At 37.2% G+C, this 14,615-nt stretch overlaps 2 protein-coding genes across 2 annotated transcripts; one reads left to right on the top strand and one right to left on the bottom strand.

Annotated features, from left to right (window-relative positions):
• Positions 1–582: 582 nt before the first annotated feature.
• On the bottom strand, positions 583–14,103 carry LOC100180309 (periodic tryptophan protein 1 homolog). Its single transcript, XM_002128884.4, has 13 exons — positions 13,872–14,103; positions 13,210–13,400; positions 12,897–12,985; positions 12,435–12,540; positions 12,151–12,276; positions 11,503–11,603; positions 10,706–10,794; positions 9,922–10,018; positions 4,787–4,848; positions 4,193–4,298; positions 2,059–2,277; positions 1,601–1,706; positions 583–1,110 (listed from the first exon to the last, which is right to left on the bottom strand). The coding sequence occupies exons 1-13, from the start codon at positions 14,006–14,008 to the stop codon at positions 605–607; spliced, it is 1,935 nt and encodes a 644-aa protein (XP_002128920.1). The 5' UTR covers positions 14,009–14,103; the 3' UTR covers positions 583–604.
• Positions 6,077–9,674, top strand: LOC104266445 (complement C1q tumor necrosis factor-related protein 4-like). The gene is made up of 4 exons (XM_009862665.3): positions 6,077–6,539; positions 7,832–7,932; positions 8,030–8,388; positions 8,677–9,674. Exons 1-4 carry the CDS (start codon positions 6,106–6,108, stop codon positions 8,854–8,856), a joined length of 1,074 nt encoding a protein of 357 aa, XP_009860967.2. The 5' UTR covers positions 6,077–6,105; the 3' UTR covers positions 8,857–9,674.
• Positions 14,104–14,615: the final 512 nt, after the last annotated feature.

The following is a 14,615-nucleotide window of genomic DNA, read 5'->3' as shown; positions in this document are numbered from 1 at the left end:
TGGGGGAGGGATTCTTCACTAGCACCAAAAGGTAAAACTAATGGGCACTAGTTAAGAATTCTCGGAAAGTTACAGATTAGGCTGATGGAAAGTGTTAAGAGGTTGGTAGTAAGGAGATAACGTATAGGGCTGAAGCGAAAACCAGCACCAAAACAATTGCGCAAATACACTTATTTCTGATTGGTTGATTTGCAATTTAAATACCCTATGGCGGGGAAACTAAACTATAGATGTCTAAAGATTGTTTCCAATATTTAAGTATTTAATCCCCTGCGTCTAAAATATGCAAAATAAATAAAACAAACGAATTTTTCTTTGTTTGGTCATTTATATCTTCGTGAGTGGGAACTTAAGTGACTTATCAATGGTTGCCACTCCCATGCCCACAGTCGAGTTGCTGAAGCTATTGCAGTGTGTGGATAAGCAGACATGACTTTTGGTTGGTTTGGTCATTTATATTCTCGTGGGTGGGAACTTGAGTGACTTATCCACGGTTGCCACTCCCATGCCCACAGTCGAGTTGCTGAAGCTATTGCAGTGTGTGGATAAGCAGACAATACAAATCGTATAAAGCACTTCACATTTTTCAATGGGATAAAATTTATTAATTTCCACTTAATGCCGTTTTACGTGTATGCGTTTTCTTTCGCCGCTGCCGCCTTTTCGCACTACCGGATTTAACTCTTTTAGTTTGAGCGTCTTTAACGTTAGAACTATCATTCACAACCGTAGGGTCAGCTGTTTCATTCGTATCTACAGTTTGTGATATAATCTGGGAACAGTTTTCGACCATTCTTTGCTTCTTATTTGCGCATTCAGAACCCACAACACCCGTATTGTCCGATTCCATTAAATTTTCCCCAGAAATTGAAAGATTTTTCAAAGATTTTTTGATTTTCAGTTTTTGATTTCCGTTTAAATTCGATTCTGATAAAATCTTCTTCTTTAATCTTGGCATCCTTGTGACCCTAACATCCACTTCCGTGCTCTTCCCGATCCCAGCAACATCCAGGACATCAGGAGCAGAGTTCAACATCACAAGATCATCTTCTGCCATCGGAGCATCGGATGTTGCAACAACATTCTCAGCGTTTGGGAAGTGCTCGCTTACTGTTGGAGTATAAATAAATAAATGAAGGAATGTGATTTTGTCCTAGTGTGGCGGGACAACGAGTCGTTATAACACAGCTGTTCTGTTTCATACACCCGCAAAGTTACATAGTTGGTAACTCGTAAGCGGGCACGAGGTAACGACTGTGGTTGCTACGCCATTCAAAGACAACGAAGTGTTAAATGTATATAAATATAACTTATTTATCCTCGCATAGCGGGGTAATGACAGTCGTTATAACACGGGTGATCTGTTTCATACACCTCGTGCCTGCTTACGAGTAACCACGTATGTAACTTGTGGATAGTTGTTTTTTCTATATGGCCGACAGTTTGGTCAACCAACTGGTGGCCACTGGGTTGGAGCAATTAAAGTTAGGTGATGAGTCTTAAAGGCGTGTGGAACAGAACATCCGTGTTATAACGATGCCGTTTTATACAGGATCGTTATAGTTCATGTATTTCAAACTAAGCAAATATACAAACTCACATTCAAAAACACTGCTAGGACTCCATAATCGTATCCCTCCTTTTTCCCCACCAAGTCCAAATGTAGTTAGAACATCAGGGTTTCTCTCCATACAATGGACCATACCCTGGGGGAAAAATCAAGTCAAAATATCGCTTAAATGTGTTTAACTGTGTCATTTTTTCTGCAGTTCAAATATTGAATGTAACTGCTTTAACCTCGCATGGTGGGGCAATGGCAGTCGTTACAACACGGGTCTTCTGTTTCGTATACCTTGTGCCCGCACCCGTGTTATAACGACTGTCATTTTCCCCGCCAAGTATAAATAAGTTACATACGTGATAACTTGTAAGCATGAATGAGGTGTATGAAACAGAACACCCGTGTTATAACGACTGTCGTTTGCCCCGCTATGCGAGGATAATTTAAGTTACATCTACTCAATCATTCGCCCATCCGTTCATCTTAATTTAATTCACCATTTTCATATTCCTTTCATATATCAACTTCGGTATATTTCCTTTCAAATCCCACATTTTCAATCTTCCATCACTCGACGCTGTATAAAGGAGTGATGACGTCAGCGCTGATGATGTCATGAGCATCGAGGGTATCGCTTTCTCGTGAGCTCGCCAGTGAAACAAAGACTTCGGTACTCTGACGTCACAATAGTATACCATTCCGGAATCAGTGCTTGCCTGTGACGTAATATTGCGATGATTATTTATTTGGCGTACAGTGCTAGTGGGGCAAGACGGTTCATGTGTTTCGTCCCATTTTCGCTATCACATCCGAACAGATAATAAATATATATAGTACTGTGGTAAGATGTCTGGTGTAATAGTAAAAAGACAGAAATATTAATTATAATCCAACATATAAGTGACCTAGATGTTCGCTCAGGAAAGCATGCTTGTTACGTCACTATGCTCGGAACTAATCAGTGTTACGTCACAATCGTGCAAGCGAAATCATAATTGAGGTCAGTAGGTTAAATTGAAAATCGATGGTTTTAGCGCTTGTGTTCGAAAACCGTGTTTGTTCCTGCGTATATTGACGTCATAGTCGTCACATGTATGTACACTAGATTGGGGTAAGATGGTTCGTGTTGTTATTCTCTTTTATCGTCCCACTCGGTAGTAAACAATGAATATTTACAGAATTATATAACCGTAGCCTATATGAGATATTATGTGCTAACGGTATCATCTTACCCCACGGTACTATATGACGTCATAGTCGGCACTAGCATGCATGACGTCATAATAAAATACTAGAATGCCATTGAGGTGAAGTGTAGCTTCCGGGGTTGTTTGATTGTTGATAGTCTTTACAGCGGTCAGCGATGTTTCGGATATTGTTTGTGACGTAACAAAGAGATATTAGTCATGTATTAATAAGGTTAGCCACGAGTCTCGTAGAGTTTAAATTTTTTAGCAAGACAATTTATTTTTAATCTTTAATTTTTTTTAATTTTTGATTTTAGTAAGAAACGTATAGTAGGATGGGGGAAGAACATAATATCTAAATATCCTGATCGTGTTTTAAACGATTACTAACGGTCAATAGGAGTCATGGGCATATAGTTTTATAATTTCTTGAATGTACTTTGTTTACTACTAAACGGGGCGAGAAAATAGAGGTAAAAGGTGTCCCATCTTCCCCCACCCTACTGTATAAGAAATTCAGTATTTTTCTTTAGAGGAGAGTTAGATGAAACTGTTCGCGATAAACCGTTGCAGAAAAAAATAATGTCAAGAAAGTTAGATGTTAGTCTACTCGGAAAAAAAACGGTGAAAAATTGTTCAATTTTTTGCAGCTGTGTCGGGGGTAATGGACCAACTTTGGCTAGTTCTAATTAGAAAAAAGTTTCATAATAGATAAAAAAACGCCGAATCTTTATTTAACTTATAATAATTCGATCAATATTTGTTCGTCGGCAACTTAAAACTTGTTGAATTTAAAACATCAATTATTTTCCAGTTACTATCGCGTATGTACGTCACAATGCAAAGAAATAGCGACGCTAAACTACGCTACGCGTTGGTACTGCTATTATATTCATACGCGGTATCGTGTGAGGTGGTTTGGATTTTATTTTCGTAACGTTTAACCTTGAATTAATTTTTTTGCGGATACAACAATAAGTAATTAATTAGTTAACTTTCTGCTTTAACGCATAACATAAGCGTAATACAGATTTCTTGGCTCTTCTAGTATATTAGCGATAACTATGTCCAATGTTATACCATACATAGCGTCGTTGCGTCAAACCCTGGTGTAGTTTTGCCGAGTTGCAGCCGAAGCGAAAAATTTGGTGTAAAAGTAACGTTGTTTTACCGTCTAAATGTGGCTGTCGCAGTATCCGGCATGCGAAGTCGTATGCAACCCCATTTTTAAATCCCGCATGCGGCAGCAAAATCCGGACAAAACAGACAAAACGGACGAATTCCGGATACTGTGTACAGCAACCTTTAACCAGAAAAGGGTACACAGTATTACGTTATGCCTGGTAGCTGAAGTAACACAGTAGTTATAACTTCATATACGTCATACATAAAAATGTGACATAAACGCATGTATATTATTTAGTTTATATTTCAACATACAAACCGCAAAATATGAAGGATCGGTGACGTTCCAAACCACTCGTTCAATTTCACCTTTGAACTTCCACTTGGATGACCCTTGACCTCTGACGTCATTGATTACGACACGCCTGTAAAATTTAAGTTGTTTTTTTAAAACACTATAGATACGGTGTTCATACGCCTCATGCTCACTGTCAAGTTATAACATGGGTCTATTTCTATACACCAGACACACATGATGTATTCATACACCTCATGCTCACTTTGGAGTTATAACATGGGTATCTTCTTATACACCAGACACACATGATGTATTCATACACCTCATGCTCACTTTGGAGTTATAACATGGGTATCTTCTTATACACCAGACACACATGATGTATTCATACACCTCATGCTCACTTTGGAGTTATAACATGGGTATCTTCTTATACACCAGGCACATATGGTGTAGCCATACACCTCATGCTCGCTGCCAAACAATTTGTCAAGGGTAATGAAATTAAATCCCAAAACACAATAGACCGTTTCACCCCAAGTCACGCGCTCAAAGGATACAATCTAACCCCAGTATACTTAAATCACCAAAACCCTACAATCATAAGCCACCCACCCATCAAATGCGCCGGATACGAGGTAATTCGTCGAGTCAGGCTTCCAACTCAAACATTGCACCTGTGTGGAAAAAGAGAAGTCGTAACATTGCGTACAAAGGGCCCCTTGTCACTATCTGAGTCCACAAAAGTGCCAACCGCAGAAAAGTCATATTGGAATAATACGACGTGGGCGTGTGTTATACGAGGGTGCATTGGGGTAGCTATAACTTTACCTAAGTTACGGCACGCAGTTAATATTAGAAAAGCAGTAGTAGTGTATATTTTAAGATCATATTTTGCAGTTTAGGTAAAAAAATTAATTTGGTTTTATAAAATTTAGAAAGTAAGAATATAAATAGGTCACATTAAGGTGTAAAATCGAATTTTTAAATGACTTCAGGTTATTGTGTACTACACTAAATGTAAATGCTAAGGTAGCGGGCTTCACTCAAGTTACTATAGTAGTTAAACAAGTGAGAAGAATAAAGTAAAATTACGATGTCAATTTGTTTAACTACAATATAATTGCAAAGTGCCGAAGTTAGGTTTACGCTGATTTTAAACTATTTCAAATCGAATTACCGCATAGCTATAATAATAATAATAACTTTTATTTGTCTCTTCGATTACGGTAGCAGAAAATTAGGAAAAAAAAACAAAAAAATGTCATTAAATAACTTATGGGTATAAACATATTTATAGTATGGTGGGGTAAGATGGGACACTTTTAGCACATAATATCCAAACATCCTGATCGTGTTTTATGGGAGTCGTGAGGATATGGTTTTATATTTCAATGAATGTTCTTTGTTTACTACTAAATGGAGCAAGCAAAAAAAAAGTGTCCCATCTTGGTCAACAGAAGTGTGGTTGCTACACCTAGCAGACAAACAACGAGTCATTTATATTTAATCACTGAACTGAGTAACAGTCGTATTTCAAACCGGCGGCCCCACATTTATACGATCGTGTTTTATGCGAATTTATAAGTCAGGTCATTACGACTGTGACGTAACAGTACAGGTATGTGACGTTGTATCTTTTATTTGTTCATGAAGTGTACATACCTAAGTACAAGGTTATATTATTGAATAGTTAGCGTTTTAAGATGTAGCTGTAGGGATGAGACTTGTGTTTTAGAGTAAGCGTATTTACAAAGGCGTAAGCTTGGCACTTATAGGCACTGAGGTTGCCGCGGACTTGTGTATTGTGTATGAGCGACAGTTTTAAGAATCTATAAAGTACGACGACCTTTTATGAGTTTGTGCGGTTTTCAAATGCCTTTGTGTTTTTGTGTGTATAGGTAGTATGGTGTACGTGTAGGTATTTCATTACAATGAGACGACCTTACGCAATATTTGCAGTGTGCCTGGTTTTCGCCCGGGAACTTATCCACGCGTCTGCGGTCAACGGACGTGACATTTCCCGCAGACGAGCCGAGATAAATCCCGAAGTCGGATTGGTGGCGTTTTCAGTAGCAAGGTCTCAAGATTTGAAAGGACATAAGCAAACGCAATCCGCAGTTTCATTCGACCACGAGTTCGTGAACACTGGCGGTCATTTCAACTTAAAACAAGGAACATTTATCGCCCCAGTTTTCGGCTCATATGAAATTACGTTCAGCGGGGGCGGATTACCTCACCGCAAGATGTCGCTGCTGCTCATGAAAAATAATTTCGAAGTTCAGGCACTTGCGTATGACGGGCATACGAGGGGAAAACCCCGGGTGCAACACCAAAATCTAATCCTTGAACTTGAGCAAGACGACAGGTAAGTTATTTGTTTAAAACACGATCACGATATTTTGATATTATGTGCTAAAGGTGTCCACCCCCACCCTGCTATACGTACAATAATACCACCGCATTGGACACTTAATGGTAATTTCTTCAGCCCTAACTACCCATTACTGTCATTTATTTATTTTCCAAAGTACTCGTCGGTTAAGTACTTTGATTAAAACGAGGTAAATTGTATTTGGTTTCACAACTCAGCAAAGAAATACTTTGGGAAGTTGTGGGCTGTTTAAACCGAACAAAAGATTAAGTTACCTTGTAATTCGACTCCGACCTAAATTTTGTTGTTTTATTTCGGTTTTGGCGACAAAGTAAAGCTTTTTAGTGGTTTGGTCTTTTCTGGCCGTATATTTTACAAACCAACAGCGTAAAGGTGGCTGTACACAGTATCCGGAATTCGTCCGTTTTGTCCGGATTTCGCTGCCGCATGCGGAACTCGGTAATGGGTTTGCGACTTTACGACTTCGCATGCCGGATACTGTGTACAACCACCTTTAGCGTTATAATCGTGTGCGTTTTTATATAAAAGAGCTACAATGGCTTTTTCCGACACTTTCATAATATTTTTTTTTGCCGATACTTATTAATATCATTAGGGATATAGTTTTACCAAGTATCAACAAAACAATAACTTAAATTGGTTGCCCCCATTTTCACAGGTGTTCATATAAGTTAAGTTATATTTGAAAAGACACACACCTTACACACTTACACAACAAACATTCAAGCCAGACTTTGAACCCTAATTACAGCTGACCAAATACAAATCTACGATACCGTTGAACTCTCGTTGATAAATTCGTATTTAAAATAGAACTGCGGTTTTTCTTATGAGAAAATTAAACAAAGGAATATCTACACCAAGCGTTGTTTAGCGCAGCTCACAGTAGACATTTCTTTGTTTGTTCTTTTAAGCGGCGTTAACACTACATCGTGGGTCGAATGGGCCAAATTCCGCCCAAATCCCAGGTGCTTGACAATGACCTCACCCACTAAGAATATAACCGAATATACAGTAGGGTGGCGGAAGATGGGACACATTTTTAATCTGTTTTCTCGTCCCATTTGGTAGTAAACAAAGAGCATCCAAAGAATTATAAAACCGTATCGCCACGACTCCCATGGACCGTTGTTAATTTTAAAAATACGATCAGGATATTTGAGTATTATGGGCTAAAGGTGTACCATCTTACCCCGCAGTACTGTAACTAACGAAAGACATATTGATTTTACCTAATCAACGACTTAATTAAATATTTAATCAAGGATTTGGTTAAAGTTGGCTGACGGTCAACAATACGGGGTGAGCGGACAACGATCCCATTCTTACGTCACAACCTTCTCTGGTCATTTGTTGCAAAACACGGGTGAGTGTGACGTCATTGATTTATGATGTCATTAATTCGTGACCCTAATCGTGAATGTGACGTTACCGATTCAGTTTATTCAAAATAATATTTTTAGAGCTCAATGACGTGACGAAAAGATACAAACGTCACAAACGAGGAACAAACAAGAAAAAACGAGCAACCGTTACGAGGGAAGTTAATGACGTCACAGTAGGTAATTCTCAAACAGCGATCGCTTTCTCCGCGGCTTGTCGAAGAAGCGTGTTTGGCGGTGACGTCACGGGTAAAGATCCCTCTCATGACGTCACGATCACTTACGACAAAATATTTGTAAACGTGGGGAATTCCTTTAATTGGGAAACTGGAGTCTTTACAGCGCCGACCAGCGGCGTGTATTACTTCAGTTTCACTGTCGGGAAATTCCCCAAGAAGAAACTCTCTGTCTCACTCATGAAGAATGACAATTTATTTCAAGTAAGCAACTTATGATGCCATAATACAATTGTTTAGTCACAATCCAGGTTATTTTCCTAACATAAATATGAATTTAATCTTTTACTTTGTAAATGAATGAATGTAACTCATTTATCCTTGCAACAGTCGCCATAACACGCGTGTTCTGTTTTATACATCTCGTTCCTGCTTACGAGCTACCACATTTTGTATGTGACCTCATGCCCATTGTGTGCTAAAAACAAGAAATCCATAATTAATTGCCCCCCCATAGGACGGATAATTAAACTTAATCTCCCCCCTCCCCAGGTGATGGTATACAATGAAAGCAAGTCTCGTTACCGTGAGATGCAAAGTCAGAGTGTCATTCTACAACTGGTACGTGGCGACACCGTGTGGCTGAAGACTTACAACTCGAAGGAATACGCAGTTTACAGCAATCTCGGAAGCTATATCACTTTTTCTGGATATTTAATCGCCAAAGTTTGACCACCACACATGGTGTAGGGCGCCAAACCTGGGGTGGCGGGGTGGTCTGACATACCCTAGAATTTCTGCACTGTATTGATCAGAAAACATTGGAACCAAATTTATCTCAAAGGAATGCGTGTCTAACTATCCCTGCTCCCCCTGTGTTTTAAAAGCGACAATGATGGTCTAAATACAGTACACAAGTAATGAGCTGCTGTATTAATGACAATATATATAAGTCATTATGACTATATATCTAAAGTCGATAAACCGAAAGTTTTGATTTACTGTTATGTTATTTGATAATCCACTAACGACAACTCAACAACTCAAAGGCATGAACTAAAGTCAAAGTAGACAGTTTAAAATGACCTAGAGACTTACATTGTCATCTTTAAATGCTGTTATACTGTAAACCACCTACAAGTCAACAAATTTAAAAGCTTTCTTTTTACCCTACCTCTTTTTACCCTGCGAGCCACTTTCATGGCAAAACTACAACCTTTTAAATATTTTAAATTTTAAGTTTCGAATACAAATACAGCATAGAATGAAATCCTGACAATAAACAGTCGATAAACCGAAAGTTTTGATTAAATAGTAAATAGTAATACCCCATTTGTATTTGTAGTAATGACACTTACAAAAAGAATAACCAACTTTTAAAGCCATTGAACTAAGAAATATGGTCATTTACCACCAAACTACCAGCCAAGCATGATTACAAGATATATCACTAACTATATATACATATTATGTTTCCCAACTTTTGTTGCAATATTAGGTGTTCGTACAATTTGTGTATACAGTTTTCTAAATATAAATAATAAAAAAAATGGCTTGTAGTAAATTTATGGTAGAAAGAAGTAATTTATTTTTAAATCTATTTATCTCCGAATAATACACTAGAAGTTGGCTATCACACAAAAGGAATTATAGACTAAAACTGAAAATGAGAAAAAATAATAGAAAATTCCTCCCCTGTCAAGCTCCTGACTAAAATAGGAAAAAAAAAAACAAAACAACAACATTGTACCTGATTTAAAACAATGTAAAAAGCCAATAAAGAAAATGACTCATTACCTTTTCTTTATGACTCGTGAAAAACTTTTCCACTTTCCCAACTTCGAGGTTCCATAGTGCCACCATGTGGTCAGCGGACGCAGATAACAATTTGTTTCTAAAAATAATTTGATGATCGTTAATTTTAAGTTTACTTATCTTTTTGAACAAAGTAACAAAGAGTAATGGAAACAATAACAAGAAAGAAATTAGCACCAAAAGAACAGCTAAACTAAAATAGGTTTTTGTTAAACCACGTAAAAATTATTTCTATCTATGTGCCTGTGGTTCTACAGCGAAGCACGCCATTGAACCTAAGAATTAAGCCAGAGTTGGACCATTACACCGACTTAGGCGGACGCCTAGCTGTTTGTAACCCCTGGTTTGGAGCAATGTCCGATGTGTCCTGCCCAAGGACATGAATACATGTATATGCCCACCAGTGACAACCATTGAACCGGGTATTCTTCAGTTACCAACAGTGGCGCAGCCAGGGGGGTTTAGGGGGTCGCGACCCCCCCCCTTTTAAACCATTAAAAAAAATAATAGTAATTAAAAAACAAATAAAAAAAAACTTGAATTTTTTTTTTTGAATTGAAAAAAAAAAACTTGAATTTTTTTTTATTAAACCCCCCCCTTATTTTTTTCTGGCCGCGCCACTGGTTACCAATATAAATATATAAATGCAAGTAATGAAATTTCTTTTTAATGTAAGGGTAAAATGTTCTAAAAACATAAGTGGAGCAATGGTCATATTAAGACAAAAATAAAAAAAACAACAGGCCTATTCCCAAAAAATACAAACCTTGATTTAGAGTTCCAAGAAATGTCCAGAACAGCATCGGTGTGCCCGAAGTTACTCTCACCCGAACGAAGCAACTTTCTGTGATGTTCCTGTTGAAACAAGAGTTGGCTTTGTTGAGCATGTGTGTTAGTGGACAGTAATGATGAGCACGTACACTAGTAGAGTATTATTGGGAACGTATTTTACCCCAGTAAGCATGTGTTTTAGTGGACAGTAATGAAAGGGCACAAATACTAGTATAGAATTATTGAGCACGTACGTTGGTGACAGTAATAAATGGCCACGTTTGTCAGCAGAGGTGTTGATTTTAGTAATGAAAGGGCACGTACACTGGTAAAGCTTTTTTGGGCACGTATGTTAGTGAACTGTAATGGATGGGCACGTACACTGTAATGGATGGGCACGTGGACACGTACAACTCAGTTCTTCATAAAGTGCAGATCCAAAAATAAATAAAATCAGACCAAAAAAAAGAATTCGCATGCCATTTTTATTCAATAAAAATATACATAACATTACTACTTAAAATACATGTTAACAGAAGAGCAATAAATGAACAGTTAGAAAACAGTACCTTATAAAACTATATCAATCAATTTGAGTTAAGAGCTTTCACATCCCAATAACACAACTAAAATTGTTTAAAAAAACATAACTTAATTAACAGTAAATATGCTACCATATGATGATTTGGGCAAAAACATTATTTTTTCAATATTCCTAAAAACAGAACACTAGCACTAAACATACATACTTATGGTAGCATGAAACATAACATGACTACTAAACATACTCACCTGCGGCACACCAAGTACAAACGCAGGTTCCAGTGTATTTAAAACATCTAAGTCCCAAACCTCAATAAGGGAGTTGATGTTTCCAACAGCAACAAAGTTACCTGTTTAGCCATTTATTACATTTTAGCATTTATTTCAGGCATTTAACCTACGGCTAAATAAATGTCACCTCTCAGATATTATAGCATGCCTTGCTCTGCGACCTCACCCATATAGAATAGGAAAAAAGTTACCTGAGTTCGTAATAATGTTATAGTAATCTTAATACTGTTTGCATATTATTTCATGTAGTTTATGTTTTACCACGTATGTAACTTATTTATCCTCCCGTGACGGGGCAACGACAGTCGTTAAAACATAGGTGTTCTGTTTCATACACCTCATGCCCGCTTATGAGTTACCACGTATTTAATTTGTTTTTCCTTGCATGGCGGGGAAACGACAGTTGTTATAACACGGTCAGGTGTTCTGTTTCATACACCTCAAGCTCGCTTGCGAGTTACCACGTATGAACTTTGTGGGTGATTGTTATGGCTTGCAATTCAGACAACCTATAAGCAACCACTGGGTAAGTGTCTTGCCCAAGGACACATACAATGGTAACATAAAGGAGAATGAAAACTGTCACTTGTCTCAATGCTAACACACCTTTATCGTTTGTTTTCTCGTCTTCCAAATTTCCGGGATCAAAATCCAACCATTCCATGCACAAGGGAGCACCAGAGAGTGGGACGTCGTGGTGGACATAGAAATCTTGTGTTTTCTTGTTGTAAACTAGAAGACAAAAAAGTTGGAGGGGGGAAGTTAAATTAATTTCTTTTCCTGTTTTAGGCTGTTTAAAATAATGTTGTTTTGACGTTACTACCCGTCTTTTCCCGTTTTTAAATTTTCGGTTTTAGGTATTGTGGTATACAAATATTGTTTAAACTCACCATGAATCTCCAGAGAGTTATAATCGGCTTCGCAACGAGCATTGATGAGTAAGTTGTCGTCGTCACAAATATTTAATGCCTCCATTTCTTCTTTCTCATCTTCTGACTAAGCGGAAAAAATGCTGATTCATATTCAAATTTAGCAAAAATAATGCGGAGTCATATTATAATTTAGCGAGAAAACTTTGACTAATATTAATATTTAGCGAGAATAATATTAAGTAATATTTGTAACAAAATTTAATAAAATCAAGTTATTATTTTCAGTTGAAAAGCATAAAAGACGTCGAAATTGCTTTAATTCTCAGCCAATTAGTTATCTAAGTTACAGGAATTAGAGGTTTCGAAATGCAGGCTTAAAATTAACGATTAAAAATTATTTACATTTAGTCTAAGCTCATCCAAAATTAAAAACTTTGTTTTTGTTCATATTTATAAAACAGTAATAAAAATACAACTCACATCTTCGTTAATGTTTTTTGTAATATAAGGATCGTCCTCGTTGGTGGGGAAGACGACTAATGAAGAAATTCCACCGTCTTGTAAAGTGTCTGTAAAGCAATGATAAATTTGTTACAGTATAATTATGTTGCCTGTTATCTGTACTTTTTTAGCTTGCATATAAATTGTAAAATTTAGGTATTGGAAAAATTGATTTGGTGCAAACAGATCTACAGGAAAAAGTTTGCTGTAAGGCTTAAACAGGTGATAATTGATAACCCACGTTGAAGTAAACCGATACAACATATAGGAACAATATTGACCACAAGTTTACCGTTTTCATCATCATAATTATCCATGTCGAACTCTTTCAAATCATCATCATCCGTGATATCATTATTTGTGACATCATCATTTGTGACATCATCATTTCTAACATCATCATTTGTGACATCATCATCTGTGACATCATCATCTATGACATCTTCATCATCACTGGATTCAGAATCTTCTTCATTTTGGTTCCTGGAATCAAAAAGATTTGTCGGACATATTAGGAAAAAATATACAAACTTGGGCATGAGGTGTAAAACCATGTTACTTAATGCACAGTATGAATAACTGAATGTGTATTACTCTTGCATAGTAATGAGTCTAATGACGATAGTATCGGTGTTAAGCCGATAACCCGGAACTTCTTGGGTAGAGGAACCACTTTTCCACGGAGCTGGATACGACAGACTTGCTATAATTTCTTTTTTATTTGAACTTACAACCCCCAGTTTATATAGACTAATGAGAAAGTTACAAAATCGGCATACAAGGCACAAACATTTCCGAGTCACAATAGGAAATCTTACTTAATTTGATACAGTTTTGTTTCAGTGTTTAATTAATTGGCGTGCGTGGGAAAAATGATGGCGTACATAACCAAAAGTTTGTAAACAAAGTTGCAATGTACATGCCATACCCTGCTGACTGAATACACAAACTTACTTGACATTCAACACGCTTTTTAATTCATCAGTCGATAAAAGGATTCTGTCTGGAACTTTCTTGGCGGCTTTTTTTGGGACCCATGTCATGCAGAATATTTGGCTGCTACCTTTTATTTCATCATCATCAATATCCATTGTGACGTAATAATATGAGATGAACAATTGCTGACTATGGTATCTGTGATGGCAAGTTAAACATAATTTTAAAAAACAAAACACACGTGTGCAAAAGTTTGGAAATAAATGGGGATTACCCTATTTTATAGAAAACGCAAAAAATACATAGAAATCTTCTAAAAGGTAAACATTGATTGGGGAGGAAGGCATAAATATTTTTGCGCTGTGGCTCGATGCTGCCACCATTGTAGTCGTATGTTTACTTGGGCAATGCCTTTAACAGTATCTCTTTGATTCCAGTGGTTTCTAAGGTAAAATTGTCATCCATACAAAACCACCCCCCACCAATATGTGGTAACTCAAAAGCGACACGAGATGTGTAAAACAGAACACCCGTGTTTTGAACTTAGCTGTTGTTAAATAAGTGTTATTCATTTGACACACATAAATTCATATACATGTCCCCTAATTGGCAACAAACTAACCACAATTGCATAACAGAAAAACAATAACAGCAAGAAAACTTTTTAGAAAAAAAGACACGCGGACATGCGGGGCTCGGTCTTTCCAAAAACAAAACAGAATACACCAACGGTCACGATATCACCACAACCAGAGCCACAGG

Source organism: Ciona intestinalis, unplaced genomic scaffold (assembly GCF_000224145.3).
Source record: "Ciona intestinalis unplaced genomic scaffold, KH HT000025.2, whole genome shotgun sequence".
Lineage (NCBI taxonomy): Eukaryota > Metazoa > Chordata > Ascidiacea > Phlebobranchia > Cionidae > Ciona > Ciona intestinalis.
The sequence above is the reverse complement of the archived record's forward strand: the minus strand, read 5'-3'. Positions and strand labels throughout refer to the sequence as shown.

Excerpts from the sequence above, each read along its gene's own strand:
- LOC104266445 (XM_009862665.3), top strand. The coding sequence starts at position 6,106 with ATGAGACGACCTTACGCAATATTTGCAGTGTGCCTGGTTTTCGCCCGG. Across the intron at positions 6,540-7,831 it reads GAACTTGAGCAAGACGACAG|GATTTGGTTAAAGTTGGCTG; the intron begins GTAAGTTATTTG and ends TATTTAATCAAG. Across the intron at positions 8,389-8,676 it reads AGAATGACAATTTATTTCAA|GTGATGGTATACAATGAAAG; the intron begins GTAAGCAACTTA and ends CCCCCTCCCCAG.
- LOC100180309 (XM_002128884.4), bottom strand. The coding sequence starts at position 14,008 with ATGGATATTGATGATGATGAAATAAAAGGTAGCAGCCAAATATTCTGC. Across the intron at positions 13,401-13,871 it reads AAAAGCGTGTTGAATGTCAA|GAACCAAAATGAAGAAGATT; the intron begins GTAAGTTTGTGT and ends TTTTGATTCCAG. Across the intron at positions 4,299-4,786 it reads GTATCCGGCGCATTTGATGG|GCGTGTCGTAATCAATGACG; the intron begins GTGGGTGGCTTA and ends TAAATTTTACAG.